Genomic DNA, 18,664 nt, shown 5'->3' on the forward strand with positions numbered 1-18,664 from the left:
TTCAACCACCCCAACCCCCTTTTATATGGTGGGTTTCCATTATGGCTACAAAATAAGCTAATAAAGGCAGTGCTTGGATGGGATCCTTCTCGGTGATAACATCCATAAATACCACAAAACCTAGAGACCAAGTATTCCGGTTGTTGAACCTTGCCCTGGCTGGCTGACTTACCCATGGTAGCTAAGGCTGCCATCTGGTCCTTGTTGGACATGTTATTAGTGTCAAGTATGCATTTTATTCCCTCATTTTCCACTAGATCAAAGATCGCCACAAACTCCCCTTTCAAAATCTTGTCATTGACCTTGGTGGGAATGTGCTGTGATATGAGAGCCAGGTGCTTTGAAATGTATAAAGCCAAGGGTAGCCATATGGGACAAAAAAATGGAGGTAGCCATATGGGACAAAAAAATGGAGGATACAATCACCTGTATGGAGTGCCACCTCCTTCTCTGAACCCATGAAATCTTCAGACCCCCTACGTGAGCTGGGTAAAAATAACTGCCATCCCAGTATCTTCTCCCACTCCTGGACTCAAAGCTGTAGATGCAGCAAAGTCAAACAGTGTAACTCTCCCCTTCTCTGGCAAAGAATTTTATAAAATCATCAAAGCAATTATCAGCAGAATGACCCCCACCACTGCTGTTAAGTCTGTTAGACCCAACAGAGACATTAACTTGTGCTTCTGTAAGTATGTCGGACAAGGAGGAAGGGGTGACCTTATGGTTGTAAGCATCTTTGAATGTCTTTTTCCAAGCCTTCTTAGTTGGAGATGGTCCTTCAGCTGCTCCCTCCTTTGGACTCATTGAAGGTCCTTTCTTGGAATTCGGGCTCTGCTCACCCATCCCCATCAATGGAGTGTACCGTGGCTTAACCTGAAAGATAGAAATAATAATAATTACCACAGGAAACCATACACACAAAAAAAATAATAAAAAACTAAAAAAGGAAAATATGAGAAACTAAACTACACAAAGTTCCAGCTAATATTAAAAATTGGTTCCGGGGATGCTGTGCTGTTGTGAGGTTCTAGAATGTAAAACCCCCAGGATGTTTCCCTCCTCATCTTTTTCTTGAAATCTGCCACTGTGCCTAAACCCAGCTGAGCTGCTGTGGGGGTTCTGGAATGCCATATCACATCCTACACAACCACTCTACCTCAGCATTTGATTCTGAGGTTGTACACATCCTTGGTTTTGGTAAACATTGTAATGCCCTGCCCACTTAATGAAGTTTTGACACTAACATATTTATTTTTACATTTGACCGGGGATGTCTGACTGGACCAAAAGCCCTTTTCAGTAGAGACCCGGGGAGAAAAGCTCCACACCTTGATTCTGTAAAGTACTCGTCTCTAACAATACATATAAAACATATATATTAAACTATTTTTACAGTAGTATAATTAGCACAATGCAGGAAAAATATATATTCGTTAGTAGCATGTATCATTACACAATTACATAGTAACTAGTTGTGATTACAACAGGGAATAGTCCAAGTAAATATCTTGGCAAGATACCATCACATAAATAATTATACAATAACATTTAAATTGTGCCCAATCCCCACTAAAACTTAATAACAAAATTTGAGTGAATACCCCTTAGTCAACAAACAAATTTACCCCTCCATTATAAATCAAGCTACACAAAAGCAAGATGGAGCTACTGATCCAAATAAACACCCCTTTACAACTGATACATCAATCCGAAAGGATAAAACAAACCTGATAATACCTCCACTACTCAGACTCCCACACCCAACATGCCCTAATTAAAGAATGGTTCGAACTGAGCAAACTATATGCCGCAAGATCATACAGATTCCAACAATCATAAAGTATGCCTTAACATAAAGTTTTAACTGACACCCCTGTTTTAATGGTACAACATGCTGTTACCCAGTATTTATTTATGAAATTAATAAAATTCTTTATACAAGCAGAATGCAGGTGTTTGCCTCAAAGTATCCTTAAATGCATTATCACCCTGTGCTCTTATTTTAAAAGTTACCCCATGACTGAAACTGTTTATTAATTGTGTGTGTGTGTGTGTGTGTGTGTGTGTGTGTGTGTGTGTGTGTGTGTGTGTGTGTGTGTGTGTGTATATGTATATATATATAGCTTAACTAGAAAACACCCACTGAACTACAGTGGCTAGTGTGCCAATGTGTTTTTTCTTCTTTTATAATGTGTTCTATAAATGCAGTCTAAAAATTTTTTAGAATAACTTTGCCAAGTTGGATGCATCTTAAAACATTAGATAAATGTGTATGTATGTATGTGTGTGTGTGTGTGTGTGTGTGTGTGTATATATATATATATATATATATATATATATATATATATATATATATATATATATATATATATATATATATATATATATATATATATATATATATATATATATATATATATATATATATATATATATAGTATTTCTTTTTATTTATTTTAAGTTTTTTCTAATTTTAAAATAACCCTTCCAGCCACCCTACGTTCCTCTTTATTTCAATATTTTTTAAATGTATAGAAAATGGCGAGAGCAATGCCTGCAATGTAACGACTGACTAAACGGCCATTGTACAGCTAATAAGCCCTCACCATAATCTACAGGTTCCTACCTGTGTGATCACTGCCGCCTTGCTCCATCTCTGTCCATACGACTTGCCTGCTGATGGATTCTGCAGGTAGGAACAGCAGCATATCCCTTAGGGATTGAGTGCCTGCACCTGCCCCCTGATGATGACTCGCACTCTATGAAAACGGGTCATTACCATAGTACGTCATTATAACAAAGTTTGGAAAATAGTTAAACTATGACATATTGAGTGTACATCACATATTATGGCATCATTGACATATTATTTTTGTCATGTATTTTGGTTAAGACATATCAATTACATAAGTTTTTTTTTCTTAAAATGTGTATAGGCTCCACATTGAAATGTCAGCACTCAAAATGTGAGTGCTGACAAATTACTTTTTTCCTGGATGTTTTAATCTCAAACATTGTTTTTGTCTTTTAAACTTCATATTTTACAGGAGGCAAGCCCCACAAGCCCCCTACACCACCCCCACACCCACAAATGTATATATACCAGCTGTAAGATCACCATACCTTTGAGAGGAGGCAATATCCCAATAAATGGCCAGCTCTGACTTGATGGAAGTCTGTTTTGCCATTCAGTCCCCATGTTTTGACACGTCTTGGTGGGTCCCAACATTTAAAATGGCTATCAGAGACGTGTGCTTCTATTTGCCGGAGCCGTGGCTCCACATGAGTTCTTAAATGTGTTATATTTTGTATGCATTTTTTTTTACCTGAGCACAGTCTTTTGTTGGAATGGTAGGTTTTAAGCATTGTAATTGTTGAACATCTGGAATTCTAATGTAGAAGTTTGAGTTGTTTAGGAGATAAAGTCCTAGTGTCTTTTTGAAGGATTATGATAATTTTCTTAGGAATGTACAGTGGTAGGTTTTATCAAGGCAAACAAGAATGCAATAAGACGGTTTGTGTTTTTTTTTCTTCAATTGTGTTCAATTGTGATTTAAGAGTTTTTGATTGACCTTTGTAAATTACGCAGCCCTAGGTTGCTTACAGTGTGTTAGAATGGACATGATTTTTTTCTTTTGCTTTAGGAGCTAGGTAGTGCTGTACTCTACATAAGCTACCAAGTGCTGTATTAGATGTGTGGACAATGAGAATGGGCCATCTTAGAATTTGCAGAGTTATTTTAGTGTGCGTGTGTGGTTACTTTATTGGCTGAAGCTATATGAATTTCAAGTTAAGGAGATTGTGAGGTTTTTGTAGTGATTCATGCAGAATAGAATATAGTAAGTCTTATTAGCATTTTAATAATATGTTCAAAATATATCAACCATTTCCCTAGTGTGAGGAAGCTTCCCTTCTGCTTCATTGTGTTGTCTATCTAACCATAGTAAGGTTGCAAAGTACTGAATGACTGTTGTTGGTTTCATCTGTCATTTGAATTTCATATAAGCTAAACAAAAGTGATCCAAGAATTTATCCTTGTGGAATAACTTTGTTTGTAATGTATTCAAACAAGAGCTTTAAGACCCACCTAACTCTGAATTCTCTGTTAAATTTTAAAGCAACTTCTAGTAAGCAGAGGGAATGTAGGTCTGTTATTACTCATGACTAATGTTAATATATCGCCTAAATATAAATTGCCTCTAATACAATCTGTTAAGATTAGGAGAGCTATGTTTAATGTCAGCACTCTAGGAAGTACATACTGACAAGGTGATAGTACGTTTTGCAGTGTGATAAAGGTGGTTAATTGTGGAGATCGACTCTCCTAATGGCTTTTGATAAGATGACAAGAATTTGCAATGAGTCAAAAACTATCCCATGCAGTAGAAGTACCTACTTTTTACAGTGATATTATTGAATATGATACCTTCTTATATGCTTCTGTTTAAGGGGATACTTGCAGTAATACCTAGAGAATGTTCTGCCATCTTAATGAATTTTGGTGGAAGGCCATGTCAGCCATCTGATTTATGTTCATAGTTTTTTACAAGTTAATGATTATGGTTACTTTTCTCTTTCGCTTTTAAATCATTGGGAAGGGTTTGGAAATTTTGTGCTGGGTAAGCGTCTGGAACTGGTGTGGAAAAATCAGTGTCAAAGTAGTTTCACGGGTATTTTGCAGTTTCAGAGTCTGGAATGTCTGATGGAAAGGATAAGGTGCATATCTTTGGTTGCTTGATAAATTTGTTAATCCATTTCCAGAGAACTTCTGGTGAGGAATTGGGTTGTTTGTCTCAAAGTAGCTTTCCTTGCATTTCTTTTGAAGATTTTATATAATTATTGCCAAGATTTTTATTGTTTTTATAGGATGGCCTGGAGGATTGTTTTTCTATATCACTGAAGTTGCATCTATCTCTCTCTCTCACTGTCATTTAGGGCGTTTTAGCTCTGTGGTAATTCTTGATAGGGAGAAGTTTTTCATTCTTTGACATATAAGAGCATCTTGAGTATTAAACACTATTTTGAAAGATGAACAAAAGTAGTTAGTTGAAACATTTGCGGTAGGAAGGCAGTCTGGTAGTGCTCAATTTCATTTGTTAGACTTGATTTAGGTATTGATTATTTTCAAGTTGCAAATGGTGAGGTATCCATTGCTGTTTGCTATGGTTCCAAATTAAGGATGTTAGATTGTGGTCACTTATGGACTCTCTGCAGTATTGGTGACTAGTATCTAGTCTCTTCTGTTTACTTTGTGAAGTCTGGTGTATAGGTTTCTGATTTGGGATGGACTGTTTTGAACTGTTTTGTTCATACTGAGTGATTCTGACCAAGCAGTATTTATGTCACCATGCCAAACAATGTTTCACTTTGTATTACTGAGGATCCATTTTATATTTGGAGTAGTTTTTAGGGGTTACGTAAAGGCCAAGCAGTAGAATCTTGTTTGTTGCAACAGTTGATTTTGATAGTACATATTGGTTCTGTGGAAGTTAGAAGTGGCGTAGTATCTGTGGTTTATTAGGTTTGCCAAAGTTCCTTTTAAGAATGTTGGATTATGGTCACTTATGGAATCTGTTCTATATTATATCAATAATGAATGACTGGGTGTGGTATATTGAAGATTTACCCATGGTTGGTGAGGTTTAATCATGAGGGCAAAGCCTGAGTGAAGGCAACCATGGGTAAATCTTTAATATGTCACACCCATTAGTTGGTTATTGCTATTATACAATGATATTATACAATGACATTATTTAAGAAAAAAAATACTTTGTCTTTGTATAATGGCACTATGGCATTCTTCTCTCTTTCCTTGTCCTTCTGCTTTCTTGATGTACTCCGCATACGTATGGAACTTGCGTTCCCTTACTTGCACAGTATATCAGTGCTTTAGAAAGGAAGATCTCTGCTTCATTTCAATTATTTAAAAAAAAAATCTGGAGAGTTCAGAGGTGCAAGAGAGACTAGGCAGAAATGCAAGGAAAATCAGGTGCATTTCTTTAGTTTTGCATAATGTACCTGATTTTCCTTGTTGTGATCTTCCTGTTTCACTGTTGCAGTCATCACATTTGGGTTATCTGCCTGCAGGTAGCCCTCAGCCGGCCTGAATATCAGAGTCTTGGATTTCTGCGTCGGATGCTGTCTCTTCTTACATAACGTCAGGTTGTCAGGGGTATAAAACATGCAGCCGACACCATTACATCAGTCTTTCTTGCCGTCAGGTGCCCAAAGCAGAAGCAGTTTGCAAGTGCCGGTCGGCCGACTCCAGAAATTTTCATTTTCGAATTTCAGAACCGAAGTCTTCAAAAAAAAAAATAAGTATCCCGTTGGATCTTTTTTCTTGCTCCAACCGATATCAGTAAAAGTTAACAATTGTCTTACCTGTGGAAAGCAAATACCTCAAAGATTTTCATTCGCACTGCATTCCCTGCTTAGGCCCAGACCATGAAGTTCCTCACTGTCAGTTTTGTGCCTTGTTCAACCCCCGAACTATTCGTTGGGCTATCTTTGCAGCAAATTATTTTGGTACTCTGTATCCATACTCCGAAATGCCTTCATTAAGCAATCAGACTACCGATCTTCCGAAAAAAGGATAAAGGCAGATGGCATAGGTCCAAAACTGCCGACAACGCTTCTGTTAAGCTAGTCGCCAGTCCGCTGGTACTCATTGAGGTGCTTTCGCAGCCCCTGATACCCGCTACTTCAGACTTGCAGGCCTCTACTAAGACCCATTCGGAGTCCGGTAGGCCACGAGATGCTTCTTTGACTATGGAACCTGTGGATGTCTCGACCTTGGATGGGTCCGGAGCCGCTGTGCAGGCACCGGCTTCTGAGGGTGTATTCAGGCCTACAGACTTGCATTTTAAACCAATGCTATCTTCTTCATCCAGGCCTAAAACTCGCACCACGCCTAGAAAACCGACATCCAAACCACATGCTCAGGCCCATATGCCTAAAAAAACAAATGCTTAGAATGGCTGAAGACCTTATTACCTTTAATTAGGGGAAACCAGCCTTCCCCTCTAAGAGACCTAGAACTAATTAGTCTGATATTTCTGTTCCTGGTAATCAGAAGGATTTGCCCTTATCTACCTATGAGGATTCTGATGCAGAGGATTCCATTCCCTCTGCTTCCCCTCCAGAAAATTTTTCTTGTAGTGAAACCTTGCACACTCTTAGGGAGCATTTCCGCTGGGAAAGTCAGGATTACTCTGACTCCAAAAAGAGGCTTAGGGAATTCTTAATCCTTCCTCAAAACAAGCCTTTAGCTACCCCTCCTGTTCTGGACATTGTAGATGTTTTCTTGGAATCTAGCCTTTCCCCAGACACTTTACCTCCAGCTCCCAGAAAACCTGACCGGTATTACAGAGTACCTGACTCTCAAGTTCCTCTTCAAGAATTCTAATCCTACTGCGGATCAAGAGACCATTTCCTAAGGATCAAAAGGCATTAAGGCTACTGCTGCCAAAAATCCTACCCCTTCTGATAAGAGATTTTAGAGTCTTGGACAAATGGGCTAAGAAGGTATACACTTCTGCTACTTTGGCTATTAGGGCTTTAAATTGCCCGTTTCATGTGGTAAAGTACCATCAGCATATTATGGGACTGCTTAAACAGAAAATGATGATTCCTGACTGCGCTGAACACAAAGAATTACAAATTTAATGTATTCTGTAGAACAAGTTTGTAAACTTACTTTGCAATGTGGTTTTGACTTTAGAAACATCTTGCAGGGCTGCTGTCACTGGGTCTGTACTTAGAAGGCATGGTTGGCTTAAGGAGCAAAACTTGCCAGATCATGTTAAAGCTAAATTGCTGGACTCTCCCTTAAACCAAGACCGCCTGTTTGGCAACAAAGCAGAAGTCCTCAAAAGGATGGAGGAAAAAGCTAAATCTATGCAAATTGTTATAGATTTCCTACAAGTACAGCCTCCCAGATTTAGTAGGCATTGGCCTTCAAAGAACTGGTCCTTTCCAGTCTCTTCCAGGCCTTCTCAGTCCAAACCTAGGAATAGCACACCACCTAGGTTACAGTCTCAGGCTACGCACAGGCCTAAGCAGTGGGGGGCTCCCACTTCCAAAGCAGGGAGTAGTAAGCCACCCCCCTACAGAAAAATGGTGCAATGACTTGACCTCAACCCTTCCAAGCCCTGCTCAACTGCCTGCTCCCTTAGGAGGAAAGCTCGCCCTGCATGCAAAAAACTGGGAACTCATTACCCAGGACAAATGGGTTTTGAATATAGTTTCCCAAGGATACAGATTCCACTTCCTCACCCTACCAACCCCAAATGGTTGGCCAGACCTACCCCCAAATCAGTGGGTGGAGGCCCACCAGCAGGTTTACTCTCTTCTAAGTATCAGGGCTATTCAACCAGCCCCAGCAGAACAAAGGGGACAAGGTTTTTATTCAAGACTTTTCCTGGTACCCAAAAAAGACAGCTCCTGGCGTCCTATCCTGGACCTCTCTATTCTAAACACCTTTCTGGTAATCCCAAAATTCAAAATGCCAACACTTCAACAGCTGCATCCTATGCTAGGCAAAGATGCCTGGTTGGCAACCTTATACTTAAAGGAAGCTTACCTGCACGTTCCAGTAAGGGAAGCTTGCAGGAAATACCTGCACTTCAGGGCAGGCTCCATGCACTATCAGTTCTCTGCACTTCTGTTTGGCTTATCTACTGCGCCCAGGGTATTCACAAGTGTCTAGTTCCAGCCATTGCATTTTGCAGGCAGAGAAATATTCAGATATACCCATACTTGGACGATTGTCTGATTCAGGCAGAAAGCCAGGACTTGCTATTAAAACATCTGGCATTCGTAAAGAAACTTCTAACCTCACTGGGATACACCATAAATGAAAAGAAATCTCACCTTGTACCCTGCCAACAGATTGTATTCCTGGGAGCAAGCTTGAACACAGCTTCCCAGATGGCTTTTCTCACTCCAAAGAAACAAGTTTATTTGACAACCTACTTCAAACTATTGTCCACAAAGACCCAGCTATCTGCAAAGAAAATTCTGCAAGCCCTGGGGTTCATGGCCTTTTGCATTCTACTAATTCCATATGCAAGACTGCATATGAGGAAACTACAATGGTATCTAAAAAGCCTATGGTGTCAACATTCTCAGGACCTGGAATCTATGATTCCTGTCATTCCCTGTATAAGGGTGGGCAGAGGCCTGCTACCACAACAAGGGGCTCCTTTTCACTCTACCCTCTGCCGCCCAAACCCTAACAGACACATCAGACTATGCATGGGGGGCTCACTTGGCTGGCCAATGCATTTAGGGCAAAAAGAAATGTTAGCTGTACAGAATTCTATGACAGCCTTCAAAGACCGCATTCTTCCAGGACAACTATTGGTAAAGACAGACAACACCACAGTTATGTGGTACATAAACAAGCAGGGGGAACCCACTCGTACCCTCTCTGCAGACTAGCCATGGCTCTGTGGAACACAGCCTTGAGCTGCCAAGTGCACCTACAAGCTCAGTTCCTGCCAGGCAAACTAAATTCACTGGCAGACGACTTAAGTAGAAATCTCATGGACCCACACGAATGGAAACTGGAACCAAAAATATTCAACCTCTTGAACAAGTGGACTCCAGAGGTAGACCTGTTTGCCTCCCCTCAGAACTACCAATTGGACAAATTCTGCACAAGGACTTCTCACAGTCAAGCTTGGAAAGTGGATGCCCTGTCCTTTACCAGGGAAATCCTCTCTTTTTTTTTTTTTTTTTATACCTTTCCCCCTCTGCCTCTCCTCTCAAAGGTTTTGTAAAAGATCAAACTGGACAAGCCAAGGACAATACTGATTGCACCAGACTGGCCACGCCAGCACTGTACCTCCTCTTGTGCAGTATGACACTGCTGCAACCATGGCACCTGCCTCATACCCCTTCCCTGCTGTCCCAGCAGGTGGGTCAGATTCTGCACCCTCAGCTTCACACCCTAAATCTTGCACCCTGGCTAATTCCTTGAGCTCTCCAATAGCATCCCTCAGTAAGCAGGTGCTAGATGTCATTCTGGAGGCAAGGAGGCCTAGTACTAGAAAGTCCTATGCTGGAAAGTAGAAAATATACTGTTCCTGGAGCCAGACTCAGGGGATGGGCACAACAGTGCCCAGCTTACCTCATATTCTTCAGTACTTAAATGCTCCACGAGGGCCTATCCTTCTCGTCAATTAAAATTCATGCCTCTGCCATTTCAGCACATTATAATAGAGAGATACCCCTTTTCTCACCCCCTGCTAAAGCAATTCCTTAGAGGGGCCAACATTTAAGACCCCCCAGGAGAGCCCCTACTCCAGCCTGGGACCTTAACTTTGTATTGGAAAAGCTCACTCTCCCTCCCTTTGAGCCAGCTGCAACTGCAGAGTTGAAATTCCTTTCTTGGAAAACAGCCTTCCTTTTAGCTATCACTTCAGCAAGAAGAGTGTCTGAATTACAGGTCCTCATGGCAGTGGAGCCCTTCATTATCTTCCATGCAGACAGGGTTTCCCTCAGAACCAATCCTTCCTTTATGCCCAAGGTGGTGTCTAGTGTGGCCCTAAATCAGTCCATTCATTGGCCTACTTTTTCCCTAATCCACAAAACAAAGGGGAATGAATACTGCAATCTCTGGACGTGCACAGACGACTTAGATTTTATTTGGACAGGACTAAGCCTCTCAAAATCTGAACAGTTGCTATTTGGCTTTGCTGCAGGGGCAGAGGGGAAGGCCATTTCAAAGCAAACCATTTCTAAATGGATAGCCCATTGCATTCATTTCTGCTACAAGCACCATGGAAAACCTACCCCACAGGGGATAACATCACATTCCACCAGGGCTGCAGCTACCTCTACAGCCTTTCTCGGAGGAGTCCCTACCAAGGACATCCTAGAAGCTGCTACCTGGAGCTCTGTACATATCTTCACCAAGCATTACCACATGCCGACTTTTTTTTTTTCTAAATCCAGAGCTGGTTTTACCACTGCAGTCTTGCAGGACTTAATAGCTGGCCCTAATGCTCTCTAACTTCCTCCTCCCTTCCTTAGCTTTGGGAATCAACCCAAATGTGATTACTGCAACAGTGAAACACAAAGAACATAGTACAGTTGTGTACACTTACCATAAATGTAGATGTTTGAGTGTATTCCCTGTTGCAGTCCTGGTTACCCTCCCTCCAGCCCCCTGACTTCTCTTGGCTCTACCTTTCCTTTTTGTTAGGTGTATTTAAGTTTTCAGGTGTATTTGCTTTTTGATGGAGGTGTACCATAACATATAATTGCCTCCCATTGTGGGGGCACCTGACATCTGGGGCAAGAAAAACTGATGTAATGGCGTCGGCTGCATGTTTTATATCCCTGACGTCATGGAAGAAGAGACAGCATCTGATGCAGGAATCCAAGACTCTGGTATTCAGGCCGGCTGAGGGCTACCTGCAGGCAGATAACCCAAATGTGATGACTGCAACAGTGAATACACTCAAACAGCTACATTTATGATAAGTGTACACAACTGTACTTTTTCTGTGCCCTCAGCGCATACCTCTTGACCTCTTAGCTCAAGAAAACTGTAGCATACATTAACAGAAGAAAGCCAAAGGGACCTGATGTTTTTTCTATTGGTATATGCACAATTTACAGTGGGCACACTGGTTGGGCTGACCGATCAGCACGCATGTTTTTTGAATGTCAGTGACCTATCATTGTATAATATTAACTAGTAGCCAGTCTAGACTAGTACGTCTTTTGATTACATCATCAGTTCTAGTAAGGAAGCTTATGGTTTGGAGGAGGTGTTTAGAATGCTTTGCTGAAACAGACAGGGTGATAATGACTTATCAGTATTTATGGCTACTGAAAAATAGCAAACTTGAATGGTGAAATATCGAACAGAAGACAGCGAAACTGACAATTACTGAACAACGGCATCATCGGAAATAAATCCATTGAATGGCCACAGTTGGCCAACAACCAGAATGTAATGCAATGCATAAGGTAAGTGAAGGGAAGCCTTTTAAACTTGTCCTATTCCCCACTGTAGTGAAATCTTGGATTTTGTTTATATACTTGGAGGGGGTGGCCCCACCCTGGTTGGTTGTGTTTGAGATATTGGTCAACTATGGCCATTCAATGACTTTTTTTCAATGATGTCATTCTTCGATAATTGTCGATTTCGCTGTCTTCCATTCGATACTTTGCCATTCTCTTTTTTTAATTTCTGGTAGCCGAACATAGACCCGATATATAGAGATATATTTGGGGGTTGCATATAAGCCTAACAGTGTATAGGAGTTATGTGGAGCATCAAATATAATAATAAAGAATTGTCTGTTCTTGACTGTTAAAGTGATGGCAGCTGAGGTGACTTTTTTGTTAATACAACAGTACTTCCTGACCTTTTTTTTTTTTTCTCTCACATTAATAAACAAAAATCCTTCCCAATTATGTGGAATACAGCATATACAATTCCTTCCCTGTTAAAGTTTGTGTAGCCTTATGAGAAAAATCATGTAAAATTGTTTTATGTGTATTTTGCAGAAGTATTACCACACATTCTTCAAAATGATGCTGTCACAACTCCTGGGAAATATTGTGTACTTTGGAGGTGATACTAGTCAGGTAAGTGCAATTAAGCATTTCTCTTTAAAAATATTCATATAGATATTTCGCCCAGAGGAGTAAATGTTATGGAAATGATAAGCATATTTTGCTAACATGGTTACATGTGCAACTGTTTATTTTTTAGAGTGCAACTCCCTTCATTTTTGTTTCCTTTGTCTTTAACTTCGTTTTCTTCTTTCGACTTTTCTCGGTTAGGGGTTGCCACAGTGGGTCATCTGTCCGCTCATGACTGGCAGTGGAGTTTTACGGTGTCGAGTTGCCAGCCCGGCTCCCAACCTTCCACAGAAGACACACACACACACACACACACACACACACACACACACACTCGCACCTAGGGCCAATTTAGAGTGTCCAAACCACCTACTGCATGTCTTTGGGAGGAAATCCACGCGACCACAGGGAGGACATGCAGACTCCACACAGAAGGTACCCCAGCCAAGAATCGAACTGGAGAACCTCTTGTTGTGAGGCAGCAATGCTAACCGCTGCACCACCGTGACAATAACAGATATATTTCCAGATGCAAATCTGATATCGGCACTGATCAAGTGACTTTGGTCTGGTCACATGACCTGTTCTGAATGTCATAGGGTAAAAAATGTTAAACTCTGTCAGTATTACTTGGCAAATTCAAATTGTATTAAACAACTTTCTAACTTGTGTAAATTTTTAGAATTATAGGGATGCTGCATTCATCTTATAGCAAAGTAATGGACTTTAATGTACCTGTACATAGATCAACACATTCACAAGTGTAAGCAGAAAGTTTACCATGTGTAAGCATATCCACCACCTGTACAACAGTCTGCATCTTGTGCATCATACCTGTGCAGGGGCTGGTTTAAATCAGTCGACAGGCATTATATGACATGGGAATTTAGACATGCCATGGAAAGTACACATCGTTTATTTAATGCAGAGGATTAACGCCTATATGGTATATGGTGGCTGTGAGCAGACCAGGCTATCTTACTAGAGTGTGGGTAGTTTAACAGAAGGGTACTTTGGTTCATTGTAGGACTGTCTTAGAATCCAGCTTCTGCATCCTGTAGCCCTCCTCTATATATTATATTGAATGTCCATCTCAAAGATGAAGTCCTAGATGCTGTAATTGTCATAGATAATATCAAATTCTGATTTCAGGCACTCCCACTGTGTACAAAGAGAGCATCTGGGAAACAGAAAAAAATAAAATTTAAGATTGTTTCCTGCCTTTCCTGTTAAGTGGTATAGACTATTTGTAGGCTTCTGAGCCCCCAAGCCCTTCTGTGTTGGAGGGAAGCCTTCTAGCTTAGTTTTTTTTTCTTATAACTAGCCAGTTTTCTAGTTTCAGCACTCCAATCTGTTTCTTTGATCACAGCACTTATTCAGAAAAAAAAAAAAAATGTCATCTGCTTTTACTGTACTTGTTTCTACCTACTTTTTTACTTTTGCATCATCTTAAAAGTACTCAGTTGTATTTATTACTGCTTGGTGTAACTCATTCTAAGCCTTTTGGTTTAAACACTTGGGCCTTGGACCAGTTGTTTTGCACTGGGAGGGTTTGTGGTCTGCGCTGTAGTGGCAGAACAGGTAGCTTACATCCTTCTAGGTTGGGAACTGCTGATTTGAGGGCTCAGTGTCTGTTATTCTAAAAGTATATTAATTCTGGTTTAAGCACTTGGGCTTTCAGGCCAGTTATTTTACATTAAGAGGGTTCGTGGTCTGCACTCTTGTGGGAGGAGAGGCTGGACTCTGCCCTTCTGAGCTGGGAATTTCTGGTTAAAGTCTTATAGTGCATGCATATCTGAACTGCTTCTTACTGAAGTTGGTGCGCCTTGTTTGCTGTGGCATAGACTGGATTCGGGCCTGCTGGATCCGGGCCTGCTGGATCTAGCTTTGTTTGTGTAACTTGAGCACTAATCCAGGCATTCTCTAAAGTATTCAATTGTATTTATTACTGCTTGGTAGTAACTTGATTAAAGTGTAGCTATCATTCTAAGTCTTTTGGATTAAGCACTTGGGCTTCAGACCAGTTGTTATACATTAGGAAGGTTTGTGGCATGCACTGTGGTGGCAGGACAGGTAGCTTTCATCCTTCTAAGTTGGGAACTGCTGATTGAGAGCCCAGTGTCTGTTATTCTTAAAGTGTATTGGTTCTGGTTTAAGCACTTGGGCTTCAGGCCAGTTATTTTACATTAAGAAGGTTTGTGGTCTGCACTCTTGTGGGAGAAGAGGCTGGACTCTGCCCTTCTGAGCTGGGAATTTCTGGTTAAAGGTTTATAGTGCCTGAATATTTGAACTGTATCTTACTGAAATTGGTACACCTTGTTTGCTATAGCATAGACTAGATCCAAGCCTGCTGAATCTAGCTTTGTTTATATGCTTGTTGTTTGTTCGCTTGTTGTTTCCCTGGAATGCTAATTCCACCTAATACGCGGCTTCTCAGCGCTTCTGTGGATCACTAGTTATATCTGCATTGCTTACTGTACTTATTTCCTTGTTTCACTTGAAAGAAAGTTACTGTTTGTCATTTTTGCATTTAAGTTACCTGTAACACATTGCACTTAAGTTACCTGGCACTTGCTCACTAAAGCAATTATATAAGTCTGCACTAAAAATTAAAAGCACTACACCCTCACTCCCCACTGGCCCTGGTTTTCAATTATTAAGGAATTCCCAATATTATTCTAGCATGTCCAAAGGTGAGTTGTCAATCTCCTCTCCGGTCCAGCTGGTGAATCTGGGAATCTTGAGGCAATGTTACAACTGCCTCATGTACACAGACAACCCTCTCCTCCTCCCAACAAATTCCAACACATGTGAGAGATGCAACCATATAGCCAAACTGTAGGCTAAGCTCTCTCAACTCAGTACTGGCATAACCAGTCAGGAGAAGGAAACAACACTCACTACAATTCCAGTCTCACATAGACTTACCACGACAGCAAACCAAACACATAATCACACAAAAACATACTCGGAGGCTCTAAATAAAGATCTGCCGAAGCAGCAGAGACCTCCAAAGCAGACACCCAAGCAGCCGCTACCCCAAAACAAAACACATGCAACACATATCTCACAAAGCCAGTGTGCCGAACAGTCACAGCCCTTAAGACTAAACAACACACCTGATACACTTGTAATAGGTGACTCTATCATCAGGCACACTAATGTCCTGCTCACCAGGCTGAACAAGGAGAGGGTCATGGTGAGCAGCCTGTCGGGCGCTAGGATCCGTCACATAACACAAGCACTCAGGTCACTCCAAGGCAAGTACAAATATGACTCAGTCATTGTCCATGCTGGTGTGAATGACCTGAGACATACCTCCCTGGACTACATGAAAAGAGACGTAAAGGAGCTCTCTGAGCATGTAGCCCAGGCCGGTATGACCCTGACCTTGAGTAGCATCTTACCCTCACCAAGAATGATGCCACAGTATGAAGACAAGATGATCAATTTCAACAATTGGCTTAAGTACTGGTGTCATTCAAAGGGGATCCAATGCCTGTCAGATTGGGATGATATGCTCAACAAGCCACGATGCTTTGCTAGGGACGGCTTGCACCTGTCACCCCTGGGCTTTCGGATATTGGCAAAGGCTCTTGCTACCCCCATAGTGCCTTTTTTAGGCAAGGCTCAAAAGACAAACCCACCTCCATAGGTATCACAAGGGATAAGAAACTAAGAGTAATGCTACTCAACGCCAGAAGTCTAAACCTCAAGATGCATGCACTCAAAACTCTCCTTAGCATGGAGAACATTGATATCTGTGCAGTAACAGAAACCTGGTTCAGGGCTGCCGAGAGCACCCCAGCACTACCAGGTTATACCTCATACCATGCTTTTCGGCCCCAAAACTTGGACTGAACCACAAAAGGAGGGAGAGTATCGATATTCATCAAAGATACCCACACCTCCAGGTTGGTGGCAAAGCACGAAGCAACAGAGACTATCCATGTGCAACTAACAGTGGGTAAAACTGCCTTCCAGTTTATAGCCTGCTACAGACCACCCTCCCAAACCCAGGAACCCCACTTGGACTTCCGAGAACACTGGAAAATATGAAGGTCTCTCAACACCATTATATTGGGTGACTTCAACTACCCAAACAGACTGGGAGCATTACTCTAGCTCCAACACCCTAGCCCAAAGGTTCCTAGAATTTATAAACTCGAATGCTATGAAACAACTTGTTACCACTCCCACAAGAGGGGAAAACATACTGGACCTGATCATCACCAACATGGGGACTCTATGCTCCAGACCAGAAGTGCATCCATCCGTGGTAAGATCAGACCATAAACTAATCTCACTGGATATTCACATCCCGATCCCACCCCCTGCCCAGAAAACCACAGTGAAAAACTTCTCTAAAGCAAATTTCACACTCCTGAAAACTGAGGTGGAATCCTTCAAAGCCCCCAGGCCTGTGGAAAATACGGCCCAGACCGCAGAATCCTTTATAAATGCATTCTATGAACACCTTCAGGAATGCATGGATCATGCAATCCCAAATAAAACCAAGACCCAATCCTCCAAAGGCAGACGTCCTGTCTGGTGGACCCCAGCCATAAACAAACTATACAATAGAAGGAGGAAGCTACTAAATGATGGAGCAAAATCCCAAAAAGGGAAGGCATCACTGATCAGTATTAGCAAAAAACTATGGGCACACACAAAATTGTGTAAGGCCAGCTTCGAGAGAAAAATTGCACAGGACACTAAGGATAATTAGTTATGTTAGGAACCTGGGTGGTAATTCCATATATGCTCAGAATTAGTCCAAAATGACAAAAAATACACCGAACCCACAGACATTGCCAACATCCTAGCTGACAGGTTCAGCGCAAACTCCCCCCCACCAAAAGGGCAAATATCTATCCCAGCAGAGTGCTGCCCCCCTGACATCTCATATGCTCAGGTAAGAGCCACCCTCTCCAAAGCAAAAAAACACAGCATCAATGGGACCAGACGGTGTCCCAGGCTGCGTCCTACATGAACTCCAAGAAGAGCTAAACCCAAACATAAAACTAATGTTCAATCTCAGCCTTACTACAGGATATGTGCCCAAAGAGTGGCGTACAGCAACAGTTGTCCCTCTCCATAAAGGTGGTGCCTCAACAGATCCTGGAAACTATCTTCCCATAAGCTTGACTAGCTTGGTCTGCAAAGCTATGGAAATGATCATCATGGACCTCATAAATAAAGATATTGGGGACCTACAGACACTGGATCCTACCCAGTTCGGCTTTAAGGGCAGCTCCTGCCTCTTAAACCTGGTTGAAAGTCACCAAGGCCATTGACAAGGGGAAGGTGGTCCACACAGCCTACCTGGACCTCGCAAAAGCCCTCTATACAATACCCCACTCGGGCATTATAGATGAGCTCACCAGCTTAAATATAAATCCTATGTCACTAGATGGATTGCAGATTGGCTCAAGGACAGAACCCACATGGTTAGAATTGCTGGAGCCATGTCAGACTCCAAACCAGTTACAAGTGTGTCCCACAAGGCTCAGTCCTGGGGCCTCTCTTGTTCGGTATATATTTCTCGGAGGTACAGGCCAACACGGAAGGACTGTGGCTGACCAAGTTCGCAGATGACTGCAAACTGGGCGCCATAATCGACTCTCCAGCTGACACAAGCATCCTCTAAAAGGGCCTCATAGAAGCAGACAACTGGTGCCAGAGCCATGGCCTCAAGCTAAATGCCAAAAAGTGTATAGTCATCCCCTTTGGCAAAAACAAAGTGCCCACAAATTACCACATAGGTGGTAATCCATTAAGTACAGAAGAAGTAATTAGGGACCTGGGGACCCAAGTTGATAGCAATCTCTCATTTGACAACCACGTGGCCAAAGTGGTTAGAAAAACATTTTATATAGCCCACCTAATCATGAAGGGATTCACATCTAGATCAGGGGGCGTCATCGTGCCTCTTTACTCATCCCTCATCAGGCCCATAATTGAGTACAATGCCCCTTTTGGGATGTACCTTACCAGACACCTGCAGCAACTGGAAAGACTCCAAAAGTACCTCACCAAGAGGATCAAAGGGCTCAAACAG

At 41.7% G+C, this 18,664-nt stretch overlaps 1 protein-coding gene across 1 annotated transcript in view; it reads left to right on the forward strand.

The window, feature by feature from the left end:
- The window catches only part of LOC122793101 (annexin A1-like), a 401,547-nt gene that overhangs the window by 40,691 nt on the left and 342,192 nt on the right, over positions 1-18,664 (forward strand). Inside the window, exon 2 of the mRNA XM_044060832.1 lies at positions 12,526-12,606. Coding sequence (XP_043916767.1) covers positions 12,550-12,606 — 57 coding nt within the window. The 5' untranslated portion in view covers positions 12,526-12,549. The remainder of the gene's footprint in view (positions 1-12,525; positions 12,607-18,664) is intronic.

The sequence above is a fragment of the Protopterus annectens genome, chromosome 2.part0 (genome assembly GCF_019279795.1).
Source record: "Protopterus annectens isolate FY-2018-M chromosome 2.part0, PAN1.0, whole genome shotgun sequence".
In the NCBI taxonomy this organism is placed as follows: domain Eukaryota; kingdom Metazoa; phylum Chordata; order Ceratodontiformes; family Protopteridae; genus Protopterus; species Protopterus annectens.